The sequence below is a fragment of the Eleutherodactylus coqui genome, chromosome 5, assembly GCF_035609145.1.
Source record: "Eleutherodactylus coqui strain aEleCoq1 chromosome 5, aEleCoq1.hap1, whole genome shotgun sequence".
Lineage (NCBI taxonomy): Eukaryota > Metazoa > Chordata > Amphibia > Anura > Eleutherodactylidae > Eleutherodactylus > Eleutherodactylus coqui.
Window position 1 is genome coordinate 73,288,058 of NC_089841.1, and position 15,763 is coordinate 73,303,820.

The 15,763-nt window shown below is 42.9% G+C and overlaps 1 protein-coding gene across 1 annotated transcript in view; it reads left to right on the forward strand.

Moving 5' to 3' along the window:
• ITGA1 (integrin subunit alpha 1) overlaps positions 1-3,125 on the forward strand; it is a 300,337-nt gene extending 297,212 nt beyond the window's left edge. The window contains exon 30 of the mRNA XM_066602726.1: positions 411-3,125. Within this exon, the coding sequence (XP_066458823.1) occupies positions 411-455 (45 nt within the window). The 3' untranslated portion in view covers positions 456-3,125. The remainder of the gene's footprint in view (positions 1-410) is intronic.
• Positions 3,126-15,763: the final 12,638 nt, after the last annotated feature.

Genomic DNA, 15,763 nt, shown 5'->3' on the forward strand with positions numbered 1-15,763 from the left:
TATGGATCAGTTCACTTATTAACCCTTTCCAATCCACCGTCTGACGTCTGAAGACATTATGATTTAAGGCTGTACAGCTCCGATGTTGGAAGACGTCCATTGGGGTTCTCTTACTGTATATTGCCAGCCTCTCTGCTGTCAGAGCCTATCTAATGTGTCACCTTATGCAGTACTGGCTTTAGCCAGCAGATAGCAGCATTGTATAATGGCAGAAAAAGAGTAAGCCCCCTAGGAAAACCAGGATACAAATTGCATTGGAAAGGGTTAAACTTTTCAGAATGTAATATACAAATTGCATGTTACAGTTAAAAACTGGACATTCGGTATTAAATATGCATTCTTTTATGCAGGTAATTACAAATCAATGACAAATTACTAAAAATGTTTGCAATTTGTTCATTTTTTTCCAGCTCGGCTTCTTCAAAAGACCTCTGAAAAAGAAGATGGAGGATTGAGGAGCCAAAATCCTCAACTCCCAATCTGATAATACTTGAATCTTGTCTCAGGGTTATTAACAGTGACACAGAGGATGTTATAAAATAATCCCTAAAATTTCTCTTTAGATCTTAATTTTTAGTCTTGTAAATATAGGTTTGCTAAACATGTTACAAATGTAGCTATTGTGAACATGACTGACGGATTGCATGTATTGCCAGCCCAGTCATCAGCCCCTCCTGTTGGGATTCTTTGTGCTGGCACCATTTTCCTGCTTATTCAGACCTTCTTCAGTAAGTAAAATGGGCAGCTGAAAAGGGTCTCAATAGGAGGCCACGATAGGTGGGGTCGCGCCATGTACCCCTCCACCAGTGATCATTTGTACTCTAGGATTGAGCTGCGGGACTGTCCTTCAGACACATCATGTTTCGTACCAACGTTAATTCTGAACCATACAAGAGTATTCCTCATGGCACCACTGCCTGGCCTAAAGATTTTCTATAATTCCTCCATTAGTTTCTTCTGCTGGCAGTGGTAGTTTTGTATCGGCTTAAATACTGGTCTGTGTGGCTACCAATTTAATTACATGGTGCTTCGTGGAAGAAGTGGTCACCAGAAACAACATCATCTACAAAATAGACTCACTTTCCATGTTACACAGATTTGTGTTACATAGTTGCCAACAGTCTCAGAAAACGACAACAAAGGGGCAGAATTTGTGCATATTTATCAAAAAGTGGGCAGTTTGTGGGGGTTCTTGGTTGTTTTGGGGTAGCCCTTTTAGTGGAGCTTGAATTGGGTTGTGCCAAGATGCACAACCCCTTAGAGGATGCAGGGTGACCAGCTGATCTCCACGAGTCTCACCCCTTACAAAATAAGCCGTGGCCAGCCTGACATTTACCCCGTGGCAGCTATCAACAGAAAAAAGTGCAGGAGGCAGAAGGATTGTAAGTTATATAATATCTGTATTGTCGTGGTGGTGCAACGCAGAGTTCAGAGTACAAGGTGGATACCGGACATATGAACAAATACGTTTTTATTGTAACTAATAATGTCAACGAAATATATATATATATATATATATATAAAAGAATATATGCGAGGATAATAAACAGTTGGTAAATGTTAACGTTTCGTCCTACAGTCCTGACTATTGCTAGCTGACTATTGCAAAACTTAGTGCACATGTTCTGCAATTTACAGTGAATGAACACAGTTACGATATCGTTCTTCATACAATGAGCTCTATCATGTGTCTGCAAGGAAAACTAACTCCGAGGTGGCAATTTGCCGCACACAGTCTGTATTTAACAAAGAAACCATAGGAGGACTTTGCACCAAAAAGCATCTGTTTGCTTTCTGCGGACAAAGTTCCAGAAAAGCTCAGTTCTATCATATATCTAACATGATATGTCTCTATCTAGCAGGCCTGCTCACTATCTGATGCTGTTTATTCATGTGCACACACTTCGTTTTTATTGAGGACCGTCCATGCTTATTTTTCTAAAGCAAAGGCTTTCTAACTAATTTTCCTGGTTCTGGAAAATTCTGGTTCAACACAGTCGCAGCACACTGTAGCACTCTCTCAAGGCTTTGTTCATGACTCTGTTGCAGAATGTCGGGGTCCACACTCAATTTTGCAGTGACAGCTTCCTGGATACAGGGGCAGCTCAGACACTGAACGTAGGAATTAGATGAGCAAGTACTTATCATTTAACTCACATATGTGACAATCATCATGCAAATATGCTTTGTGAGATGGGTGATATTATGAACGAAAATTCATGTAACCCCTCCCCCTCTGGAGAAAAGGAGATATATAGGAGAATCACAGATCTTCTCTGCTGTTGGCTGGCCTCTACCTACTTCTTTTCTCTGCACACACTAACTAAAAAATTACAACTATAAATTCACTATTACCGACTTCCCTTCAAACGTCTGTAGCTCCGGTTCTGTAAGGGCTACAGACACGAGTTTAATATCATTTTAAAGCCAAGAACCGTAGCTTTAAAATGACACAAGCAAATTGGTAGCTCTGACGTGACTGAAGCTGCAGGCATTTAAAGTTGGACGAGTTCTGTTTATCCAAAAACTGTAATGCCCTTTTCTGCAAAACCAACAGAGCTCGTCCTAAACTGTAGGGGGTTTAATTTGTAAAGCAGCAATGAAAGCTGAGCTTCGATTGTTTGCTATGGACAGCAAAGACAGTTTTGCTTTTAGGGCTCGGTCACATGAGCGTTTTTTGGTCCGATCTGCAGACGCGCTTGCGATCTGCAGATCTATAGACCCAATGCATCCCAATGGGATCGGTCACATGTCTGCTTTTAATGCGGATGTGCGATAAATTATAGGACACAACGATTCGCAGAATGCGCCTATCTGCGTTCTGCGCATCGTTGTGTTCTATAAATGCGCTCAATGGGGCCGGCGGCAGTAGCGCCGACCCCATTGAGAACATATACTTAAAGATCATTCTCCTCTGCCACAGCTGTAACAGCTGTGGCAGAGAAGAACGATGTTCGCCCATTGAATTCAATGGAGCCGGCAATACAGCCGGCTCCATTGAAAGCAATGGGCTGCCGGCAAGCGCTGGATAAATTTTCGGGGAAGGGCTTAAAATATAAGCCCTTCCCTAAAAAACATCCTGAAAATGTGTAAAAATAAAAAAAAAGTATACTCACCTTTTTCTTGCAGCCGGAGTTCAGCCGTTTCCGGCCGGCAGTTCTCCTGAACTGCTCTGTGTAGTATTCAGCAGGCGGGGATTTAAAATCCCCGTCTGCTGAATGGGCTGCCTCTGATTGGTCACAGCCCTCACCAATCAGAGGCAGCTCTTACTCACCCATTCATGAATTCATGAATGAGTGAGTGAGTGCTGCCTCTGATTGGCTGAGCGCAGGGACTAATTAGAGGCAACTCCCAGCTATTGAATGACAACGGGCAGCACTGGGCCGTTTCGCCGAAAACGCTGCTAGCTGCAGATTTTTCGGCGAATCGCCGGCCCCGGTCACGCGATTTGCGGAAGTGCATCTGTTATACGATCCGCAAATTGCGCAAAAAAAGCCCGTGTGACCGAGGCCTTAGACCGTTTTGATGAGACCTGTCTATTATGTTCTCTCTTTTTACATACTAAATGGTACTATGATGATGATGTATGTATTTGTAAGCAGTAGGAATTTAGATGCATTTTACCATACCAGTCTACTACACTGTACAAATGTGTATTTTCCTTATGACTTTGTACAATAAGGGGAGTGAAAAAACAGGGCTGTCATTCATGCAGCCTTTGAGGAACCTGTCCTAGAATATACTGTAACCCAGTAGGACCAAGTGCTGTAAATACAGTATAGAGTGTGCTGTAAATTAAGGAATAAAATACATATATATTCAAAAAATGACCCACCAGCCACACCTACCTAAACCATCACCATAGCTGTCCTCCCACTTACCATGTGATATTTTAATACTGGTGCTTTCTTATGTGACATATAGTAGGGGACTTTGCAACTCCTTAAGCATCGGGATCTAGGTATGACTGCTACCTCTGTACCCCCTATTGCTATACGTTGGGTAACAAGTTCATGTTTTCATTTTAATGAAATTTTTGTTTCTTATCAGATATTGTGTACATTTTGTAATTTTTAGCACTTTATTACATACTTTTGAGTTCTCTTAGATTTTATATATACAAACGAGGTTGACTCTAATTAACTCTGAATCAACCAAAGATTTTTCGTGTACTATACATGTATAACAAATGCAGATAAAAAAATGTTAGCATTTTATTGGTGTCTTTGTTTCATGACTTCTCTGTAGTCATAAGCTAAGAAAAAACATAAATAGGGCAATTTACAATGGGACAATCCATTATGTTGTCATTTAAAATGTTCTGAAGGTTCCACAACTCAACTCATATGCTATGAAGAAATTCTGCATGGATCTGGCCACGCTCTAGTAAAAAAAATAGGCAGTGGAAATAAGTAGTATATCTGTCCCCAAGCTGTCAGCATGGCAATCCTCCAGGCGCTCACACAGGCCTGGCATGATGTTTTGCCATCAACGTTGGACCATGTAATGCACCCCCCAGGGCAAGTGCATTATCATTTAGTACTGGACACAATGGGAGCAACATTTCCCTTTTTTGCTTCACTGATAGGCTGTCTGAGCTGTCAATTGTCTCAGCCAGCCTATCAGTGTGTCTTTGGGGGGGGTATTTTGGCTTCTCTGTGAAGAGGATGCTGGTGATATATCTATACAGGTCTTTGGTAGGCGCCTGGTAGTTTTAGGCTTTTGCTGCGCTTTAGCTTTCCTGTGTATGACTTTCTGTTACTGACTATTCTCTTTTTTGGACGCTGACTTCGAACTTGGTTTTTGGTTATTCTTTTGACCTTTCTCTTTGACACTGCATTTTTTGTATGTTTCCACTCATTTCACCTGAAGTCCTGTGATCCCATATAACATCCAGTGACTTTTAGGGAATCTAATTAGGCTCCTGTTGTGGGGTTGCCCTTTTCAGGGTGGGTGCTCCACATCCCGAGCTATTCCAGTTAGGGTGGATCCAGTGATATGTCCCAGACTCCTCTTCCGAACATTTCTTTATCTCTGGCACTTTCTAGTACCTTTAGTACCCTCCTGTCTCTAGAGTTCGTACGTCTGTTGGTCTGTCCTTTGTACAATCACTACAACATGGCTAAACAGACATAACAATTTCATTTACTCCACATTGAAAAGCCAAGGGTTCGTTCCATTGATTGATGCCCACAGCACACCCTCAGCACAGAGATACACATCAGATTTTAATGCCCACTTAAGAATATACTCATACTCAATCTGCATATGCAGTATGTTGCCCCCTTGGTAGTATGTATGACAGTATTAAGATGTAAACATCCATTTTACGGTCATAATGATTTAATGCAATACTGATCACAATTGTAAATATTTTTTAACCTTCCAATTGAAGTCATTATTATAATCTATGTTTTTAATTTATTCAACCTATCAGCATATATTGTTACTCATAGCCTATTTTTATACTTCTGCTTTAAATATCATAGATAAACACTTCAAAGGGGAAGTTCACCTTTTTTTGCCCTTGCCATATTATATAACATGTCTTAAATGGGTTGTCTCACCAAATGAAGTTATCCCTTATGTAGAGGACAGGGAATAATTATATGTTTGGTAGGCATCTGACCACGGGGACCCCCACCAATCCAATTTCAGGCAACAGAGGGCCTGAAAGTCCCCCAATGAATAGAGTTGCGGTCGAGCATGCATACCGCTGCTCCAATAATTTCAGTGGGACTGCAGGAAATAGCTGAGTTTAAGCAGTTGACTATCACTGCTAGTCCAATTGAAATGAATGAAGTGGTAGTACGCACACATGACCATCATTCCATTCATTCAGGGGCAATCAGGGACCCCATTTTCATGATTGAAGGTTGGTCCCAATTGTTAGAGCATCATAGATCAAATACCTATCCCTTATCCTGTGAGTAGGGGATAAGTTCTTTTTGTGGTACAACCCCTTTAAAGTGACCCTCTGGTTTCGGGTAAAAATTCTATTCCATATTGGAAGGGGAGAGGGTATATAACCTGCAGTTGCTCTTCTCTACTGTCCCACCTATCCACCGGCTCTGAGTCCCATTTTTGTCTGTCCAAGAAGGCCTCTGCAATTTTCCCACTAGCTACCACACACTGTACACTGCTCTCTGATTGGCCAGCACTGATCACATGTGCAGTTCTGGCCAATCAGAAAACATACATAGTGCATTAGTAGTCTAATACTACCAATGCACTGTGGAGACTATGTAGTCTGAAGATTGCACCAGCCATCTTGGATGACTGAAAACAGGACCGGGACTAGCAGAACTGTGGGCCTGCAAGTAATATACCAACCTCCCTCTCTGGCCCCAGGACTGAATTTTGACCCAAAACATGAGGGTCACTTTAACTGTAAAATGCTGTTTATTGGTGCGTTCACACACTGCAGAAATGATGCACATTTGTTGCAAAATTTCCACAATGGAACCACAGATAAGACTTACAGTTCAGCAGTTTTGTCCTCTATGTGGGAACAGCATTTACATTAACCCCACTCATTTTAATAGCAAATGTCTCTGCTGAAGTTTTTCTGCAGAGTTTTTACTATGGCAAAACCGCAATATTTCCGCAATGTGTGAGCGCGCCCTATAGGTCACATGAATAATAAAATGTACATATTGTCTGAAAATCTAGTTTAAGGATATCACTTAATGCTCTATAATGTTAATTATAATATTTTATTTTGCACCCCCTACTGGTCTGCACAGTAATTTTTCCCCTGTGGTGATATTGTATCTACTGAAAACCACTCAGTAATGTGAAAATATTATTGTAAAAGTAGAATAAAGAATTTTTTTCACTCTTAACTTACATGTCCTTTCATTACTTTTATGTCCGTTTTATCTACTAAAGCTCAGAATACACCAATCAGCTGCAATATTATAACCACTTGCCAAAAATTGTCTGGATTCCTCTTGTGCCACCTAAACAGTTCTGACCCATTGGAACGTGGGCTCCACAAGACCTCCGAAGGGTTCCTGTGGTATCTGGCACCGAAATGCTAGCATCAGATTCTTTAAGTCCTGTAACTGGTGAGATGCGGCCTCCATGGATCTGACTTGTATTTCTAGCAAATCCCATAGATGCTGGATTTGACTAAGTTCTGGGAAATTTGGAGCCAAGTCATCACCTTGAACTCTTTGTCATGTTCCTCAGACCATTCCTGAACATTTCCTGCAGTGTGGCGGGGTGCCTTGTTCTACTGAAAGCTGCCACAACCATTAGGGAATACCATGAAGGGGGTACTTAGTGCAATGTTTAGGTAGGTGGTGCTTGGCATAGTAATATCCACATCACTGTCAGGATTCAAGGTTTCCCTGCAGATTATTGTCCAGAACATCACACTGCCTCAGCTGGCTAGCCTTTCTGGTGACATGTCTTCCCCAATTAAATGATGCTCAACCACCCTGTTGTCCATATGATGTAACGGAGAACATAATGCATTAGATCAGACCTCCTTCGGTCTACTTCTGATGCTCACTTTCCCATTGTTGGCACTTTTAGTGGTGGACAGGGCTCAGCACGAGCTCTTTGACTGGTCTACAACTACACCGCCCCATATACAGCAAGCTGTGATGTCCGGTGTATTCTGACCCCTTTCTATCACAGCCAGCAGGAACTTTTTCAGCAATCTGTACTACAATTGCCCTTCTGTGGAATTGGACCAGATGGACAGCTTTCATTACTCACATGCATCAATGAGTCTTGGGTGCCCGTGACTTGGTTTACAATGCCCTAGTTGTTCTTGGACCCCTTTTGCAAGGTGCAACACTAACCACTGTATATTAGGAACACAAGCCCTGCTGTTCTGGAGACCCAATCATCTAGTCATTACAATTTGTAGTCCAATAGGCGTATAGCTGCAGGGACCTTAGCACCGCAGGGGTTTAATAGTTAAGCTGGGGGAAAGTTACTATGGAGCTCCATTTTGGCCCCGCCTCCTTTTGCGATTTAGGGCAGATACCTTCTGGCTGGCTAGGGAGGATTCCGTACAAGCCCTTATACGACAGTGTCAACACAAAAATAAAAAAAATTAGGCTTTTGAAAAGTGGAGATAAAAAATCCCCCAATAATCATTGTGTCCTTGGGGGTCCTGCACACTTGCGTTTTTCTTTCACGCTTTTTTCATGCGATTGTCAATGGGACTTTGTAATGTTAAGAACGCAACACACAAAAATTGCAAAGCATGAACTTGCGATGCATTTTTAACATTAGAAAGTCCCATTGACAATCACGTGAAAAAAACGCACAAGAAAAACGCAAGTGTGCAGAAGCCCTAATGCCCAAAATATGCCATGTCCTTAAGGGGTATTCCCATCCCTGGTATTCATGGCACATCCACAATTTATGGCATATCCACTAGTCCCAAATGTAGGTCCCAAATATTAAAGGGGTTTTCCAGGCAGTGCTCGTTGTGAAAGCCGGGAAGCCCCAAGGTCGGAGCAGAAGCCACTGCTTAAACCCCTGTGAACTGGCCACCACTTGTAATTGCAGGCGCAGCTCTCACTGAAATCAGTGGCGGAGCTGACAGTGGGCCTGGAAGCCCCCTTATACCTTACCTAAGCCAATTGACAAACTCAGACTGCATTATTACAGTTAGCCATCAGAGGGAGCTCCAGTCACTGCTATCAATAGAAAGCAATGAATCCTTTACAACTCTGTGGGGACTTTGCCACAAAAGGAAAAATAGTTTTCAAAGGGACCTTAAAAGATATCGCATGACGCTTGTACGCCGTGTGATGGGCATGCGAGTGAGATGTGATGTGTCCCATTGAAATCAGTAGGAAACACTTGCAATCCTATCGCACTTTTGAAGATCGCAATTTCACAGAAGCAATGCGATTTTTAATCAAAAGTGTTTTGCATGACTGTGAAAATCGCATCTTAGCAAGCGCGATATCGGGCGATTTTCATGTGCGAGTTCTGTCCAATAGCGGGATAATAACACATTGATTTCAATCTGTTTATTCACACGGGTGATTTTTCTCACGCAGCGATGCTGCAAGATTGAAAAAAAATGCTGCAGGTCCTATTTTTGGGCAATTCCTCGCCAGAAAAAAAAATCCCATTGCCCTGGCATACCATGTGAGTGCAATCCAACTTTTATTATTGAAAACTATCAAAAGCATTTGCAATTTTTTCACAAGTTTGTAAACTGCAGAAAACGATTCAAGGCAAGAATTCTTTTTAAGCAAAAATGCATCGTGCTCGCATCCAGAATCACAATATTACAAGCGGAATGTTGGACCATATTTTTCGGATCGCACTTGCCCATGTGAACGCACCCTAAAGCAGGAGCAAGAAAAAATTCCATTATCTTATAAAAGCAGAACATCCGCTGACTGATGTCCATGCAGAAATGCTTCTGTCCAACCCAATTATACATCATAGTCTCTCGGCACGCCTGACATGATTGAGTTGTCTGTAGGACTCCACATCCTGCGGAGAGCTTCTCCTATGCATTAGATTTGTATGTAGATGTTTTATAAGCAATTAGATCAGACATTGTTTTGCTGAAAGGCTTTAAGAATGTAGATTGATAAAAGTCCAGACTTAAATGGAGAAGAAGAGTTCATCTAAGGACCACAAATACATGATATCAAGTTATGTCTCTGATTGCATGTACTCATATGTTAATTAAGCAGAAAATGCACTCAGCCTATATGGCCTCAGGGGCACAGTGCAAAGAATGTCACAAGCTACTCTTTCCACAGCCAGACTTCCCTCAGCCCAGACTACCTACCGTAGTGGTCACTTGTGGTAACTCACTATCTGCTCATCCAAGCACACCAGACAACCTTCCTCAGGCCCTGCATCATAACTCCTGTCTCCTGGCCTCCAACCCACTGCCAACTATTCAGCGGCCAAGCTTCTCCAGTCCACTTGTAAGTGTTGGCCCCAGGATGATATGAGTAGTGATGCAGCTAGCTCATCACCTTCTTCTGGGTAACACCATCCTGGGAGTTCGGATGTATAGCTGTTGGATAGCTCGCATATCCCTACTGGGGTTGCACGCCAGACTGGCCTGTTGCAGTGACTTCTACAGTAGATAGTGAGCCTGCTCCAAGTGGTAGGACAGTAGTAGAGGATGACTATCTCCCACAGGTGTCATGGGAGCTTGAGCTCATATTTCTGGCTGGGGAGTGGCAGTTACTGGGCAACACTGACAAGAAGTCCATAGACTCATTGGTGCATAGCAGAACCTGCAGGAGAAGAGGGGATCAATCTCTCCCCTGACTGGCCAGAGAAGAGTGGAGCGTGAGCGAGCAGGAGGGGAGGGAGTCTCCCTACTGTTTGATCAGGAAGACCACTGAGGATTGCACGGTAGAGAAGTGCACTGTGCCCCAAAAGATAGTAATATGGGCCATGAAGATGCAGTAGATTGTGGGAAAACAGGGATTCTTCCTCCCACATCAGTGAGTCAGGCTGTTACATTGTATTAATGTAACAAGTGTGGAATATGACGCCAGTTTTGGAGAGGCCTTACAGCAGTTCAGTTAAACAAACAATGCTTTTGTATGAATGTACGATAAAGAATAATATGGAAATGATGTATAAGCGGGATAGAATGCAAACAGTTTACTAACAGTAGATCAATGCTATAACTCGGTCCCTACCCTATGAATAGGGTGTCCTTAAAGGGGTTGTCCCGCGAAAGCAAGTGGGGTTATACACTTCTGTATGGCCATATTAATGCACTTTGTAATGTACATTGTGCATTAATTATGAGCCATACAGAAGTTATCAAAAGTTATTCACTTACCTGTTCCGTTGCTGGCGTCCTCGTCTCCATGGTTGCCGTCTAATTTTCGCCGTCTAATGGCCAAATTAGACGCGCTTGCGCAGTCCGGGTCTTCTTCGTTTCTCAATGGGGCTCCGTGTAGCTCCGTGTAGCTCCGCCCCGTCACGTGCCGATTCCAGCCAATCAGGAGGCTGGAATCGGCAATGGACCGCACAGAAGCCCTGCGGTCCACCGAGGGAGAAGATGCCGGCGGCCATCTTCAGCAGGTAAGTAAGAAGTCACGGGAGCGCGGGGATTCAGGTAAGCGCTGTCCGGTGTTCTTTTTTAACCCCTGCATCGGGGTTGTCTCGCGCCGAACGGGGGGGGGGGGTTGAAAAAAAAAAAAACCCGTTTCGGCGCGGGACAACCCCTTTAATATTGTGCACACAATATGGAATTATCAGTCAATAAATGAATTACCCTGGGCCGGGGGTAAATAGCTCCAAAGATGCTGTTTGAAAAGAGGAGTCTCCTCTGAAGTTGCTTAGTCTAGCAGGAACTTCAGTTAACCCCTTAGTGACCAAGCCTGTTTGCGCTTTAATGACCAGGCCAAATTTTGCAAATCTGACATGTGTCACTTTAACATGGAAAAACACCAGAAAGGTTTTGCATATCCAAGCGATTCTGACATTGTTTTTTCGCCACATGTTGTACTTCATTTAGGCGGAAAAAATAGACCGATAGAATTTGTGTTTATTTATTAAAAGCGCCAAAATTGGGAAAATTTTGAAAAAATCGTCATTTTTTCACATTTCCAACTGCAAAATCTTAAATATGTGCAAACATAATATAGAAACTTTTGCCAAGATTTATATTTCCACCCGTTTACTTTATTTTGGGCGCACATTGGAAAAACTTTCGTTTTTTTTTTTAACCATTTAGGAGACGTACAAATTTAACATTACTTTTTAGCATTTTGAGGAACACTTTGTTTTCCTACACCAAGCCAAGATTGGAAAGGCTCATGAGTGTCAGAATAATAGATACCCCCACAAATGACCCCATTTCAAAAACTACACCCTAAGGGCGCCCACCCACTGGCGTTTTTTTTTTGCGATTTTGCGCGATCGCGATTTTAACATTACAAGTCCCATAGACCCCTGCAGAAAAAAAATGCTGCGAATTTCGCAGGGAAAAAAAAACGCCAGTGGGTGGGCGCCCTTAGTGTATTCACTGAGGGGTGTTCTGAGTATTTTGACCCCACATTTTTTTTTCAAGAATTAATTCAATTTAGAGGAGAAAAAGTAAAATTTCATATTTTTGCAAATCTATCATTTCAAAGACATATTTTTTTCCTATAGTTTACATGAAAATGAGGATTTACACCCCAAAATGGATACCCCTGTTTCTCCCGTGTTCAGAAATATACCCATTGTGGCCCTAATATTATATCTGAGTCCACAACGGGGCCCAAAACGAAAGGAGTAGTCAGTGTCTTTCAGAACAGAAATTTTGCTTGAAGTCCTTTTAGACCCCATAGCACACATGTAGAGTTCTTGAGCGCCCAAAACCATAGAAAACACCCACAAATGACCCCATTTTGAAAACTAGACCCCTTAAGGAATTTATCTAGGGGTGTACTGCATATTTTGACCCCACAGTTTTTGAATGAATTTAAGCCAAGCAAAAGGAAAAAATTAGGATTTTCATTTTTTTGGCAATTCTGTCATTTTAAAAACAGCTTTTTTTGTACAGCACACATATGAAGGAAGACTTGCACCCCAAAATGGATACCCCTATTTGTGCTGTTTTCAGAAATATACCCATTGTGGCCCTAATCTCATGTCCGCATGCACAACGGGGCGCAAAATGAAAGGAGTAATCAGTGGCTTTCAGAACATAGATTTTGCTTGAAGTCCTTTTAGGCCCCATTGCCCACTTGTAGAGTTCTTGAGCGCCCAAAACAATGGAGAACCCCCACAAATTACGCCATTTTGAAAACTAGACCCCTTAACGAATTTATCTAGGGGTGTACTGTGTATTTTAACCCTACAATTATTTTTGAATAGATCTAAGCAAAGCAGTAAGAAAAAATTACGATTTTCATTTTTTGGGCTATTGCGTCAATTTAAAAACAGTTTTTTTTGTACAGCACATGTATAAATGACGACTTTCACCCCAAAACGGATACCCCTGTTTGTCCCGTGTTCAGAAACATACCCATTGTGGCCCTAATCTACTTACAGGACACATGGCTAGGCCTACAATGAAAGGAATACTCGTCGGATTTCAGGGTACAACTGAATAAATTCCAGGCCCCATTGCCCACTTATTGAGCCATTGAGCGGCCAAAACTATAAAGAACCCCCCCAAATGACCCCATTTTGAAAACTAGACCCCTTAACAGATTCATCTAGGTGTATTGCGTATTTTGACCCCACAGTATTTTAATGAATCTAAGCAAAGCAGAAGGAAAAAGTTACAATTTTCAATTTTTTTGGCAATTTTTTCAATTTAAAAACAGTTTTTTTGTACAGCATACATAGGAATGAAGACATTCACCCCAAAATGGATACCCCCGTTTGTCCCGAGTTCAGAAACATACCCATTGTGGCCCTAATTTACTTACAGGACCCATGGCAAGGCCTATAAAGGAGGGAACACCCGTTGGATTTCAGGGCACAACTGAATAAATCCCAGGCCCCATTGCTTATTTGTACGGAATAAAAATTGACTCCCTAAAATCCCCCCCCCCCTCCGCGCCCTTTTTGGCGTTCGCAAATCTTAGATAAAAGTAATAATGTGAACTGTGTGGAATTTCCGAAGACAGGGGTAATTACGGAGGCTGGTTGGAATGGGCCCATGGGGCAATAAAACCGGTATCCCCCCTCCTCTCATGCTTTTTGGGGGTCATTTCTTGACCTCAGTAGCGGGTATGGGGTGTAAAAAGTGGCGTTCCGTGAGTCTCTGTAAGCTTGATGAGGTGCGGCGGTCTCACATAGAAGGCGCTCAACAAGCTGCTCCTGGAACTGCAGGAAGGCGAGCGTTCCCGGGGCTTCTTGTAAAATACGTATCACAGGTAGCAGTCTGAATAGCGCCGGGCTCACGCAGCCGTAGGTGGAATCCGCTTGCGGAGGCCTGCAGTGGATCTCATCTGTGAGCCCGGCTGTGACCCTGCGTACGGCCACGTAATGTACTGCACATAACTGCCTACTCACACAGGCGGTCATGCACAGTACCTTTTTTTTGTTTGTATTTCCCGCACCGTCGCTTAGCGATGACCCGGGTACCCGCAGCCCGTACACAATGTAGTTGCGTATGGGCAGCGGGTATATCCGCGACCATGGAGCACAATGGGCTCTATGTTGCGGATATCCACGGTAAAATAGAACCTGCTGCGTTCTCTTTTCTGCGAGTGGATTACACAATTCCAACCCGCTAATGTGAGTGGAATTGTGTAATCCAATGCGATTCATCTGCGTATTACTGCGGATCAGACGCATGCGGAATCCGTAATTCCTATCCGGTCATGTGAGACTGACCTAAGGTAGATTGCTACCTTTTTATCACGTGACTGGGGACCGCTCAATCAGGCCACCGGTCACTGCTCCAGGCTCTCGGCGATCGTTGGTCGCTGGGAGCAAGGAGATTTTAAGTTTCCTGGGCTCCCCGACTCCTGCGCATGTGTCCGGTGTTTTGCCGGCGGTCGCATGTGCAGAATCCGGGTAAGTTCACGGATGAGGATCGCGTCGGGGTGCAAATACGGAGACCTCCGGTAAAAAGTTTCATCTCCTCTCTCGTTCGCACCATTGGATAGCGCCGATCGCAATGCTGGGGTGGGGGGGTCCCCGCAGCCCGGGATGACAGCTCCATGCTGTCGGCTATCTGCGGACACCGACAGCATGGAGCTGTCACGTCCACAGCCCGAGGGGCTTTATTCTCTGAAGGACGCATGTTTTTACGTCCTCAGAGAATAAAGCCCACTTCGGGAGGACGTAAAAAGGCTATGGCCCGGTCGTTAAGGGGTTAAACAAATGACTAAATCCGCTAACTGAAATATGCATTTATTCTCCACTTTTTTAATCGCTTTCTTGAGAATATTTCTGCTATATCCTCATTGCTGAAGTCTATTACAAATATCCTTACTATGAAATATAAAGTCTCGTTCATTAGAACAGATCCTTTTGGCCCTTGTTATTTCCCCCATAGGGATTGCGGATGGGCGCTAGAGGCAGGATAGGTAGGATTTAATTACTGGCCGTAGACTTTCGATACATATTAATCTCAATTTGCATTTATTTATTATAAAGAGTTCCGTAGTCTCACTGCTCTTACAGTAAAGAACCCTTTTCTATGTCGGTGTAGAAACCTTCTTTCCTCTAGACATAGAGGGCACCCCCTTGTTACAGTCCTGGGTATAAACAGATGATGGGAGAGATCTCTGTATTGTCCCCTGATATATTTATACATAGTTATTAGGTCGCCCCTCAGACGTCTGTTTTCTATACTAAATAACCCCAATTTTGATAACCTCTCTGGGTATTGTAGCCCGCCCATTCCGTTTATTACTTTTGTTGCCCGCCTTTGCATCCGCTCAAGCTCTGGTGCTGGATTTATTCATTGAGCTGTTCTGGTTTGGATATGTTGATATCTTGCTGCTTTCTGCACAAGCTGAATACATGCAGGCAGCCTATCATTAATATATATATATATATATATATATATATATATATATATATATATATATATATATATATATATATTTTTATTTTTTTTTGACGTGGGAAAGGGCACCAAATAGGAACCTCTGCACAGGGTGCCATCTAACCCAAGACTGGCACTGGTGTGGAGTATGAGGCCTTAAAATGATCATATGTGCAACAAGATTCATTCTAAGGATCTAAGTTGCTGCTAGAGACCCCCTACACCTTCCTAATACTGATTTCAGGACACTGGAAACTGGAAACTGCAATGTGGGATTAATCGCTGCCAAAAGCACTTTAT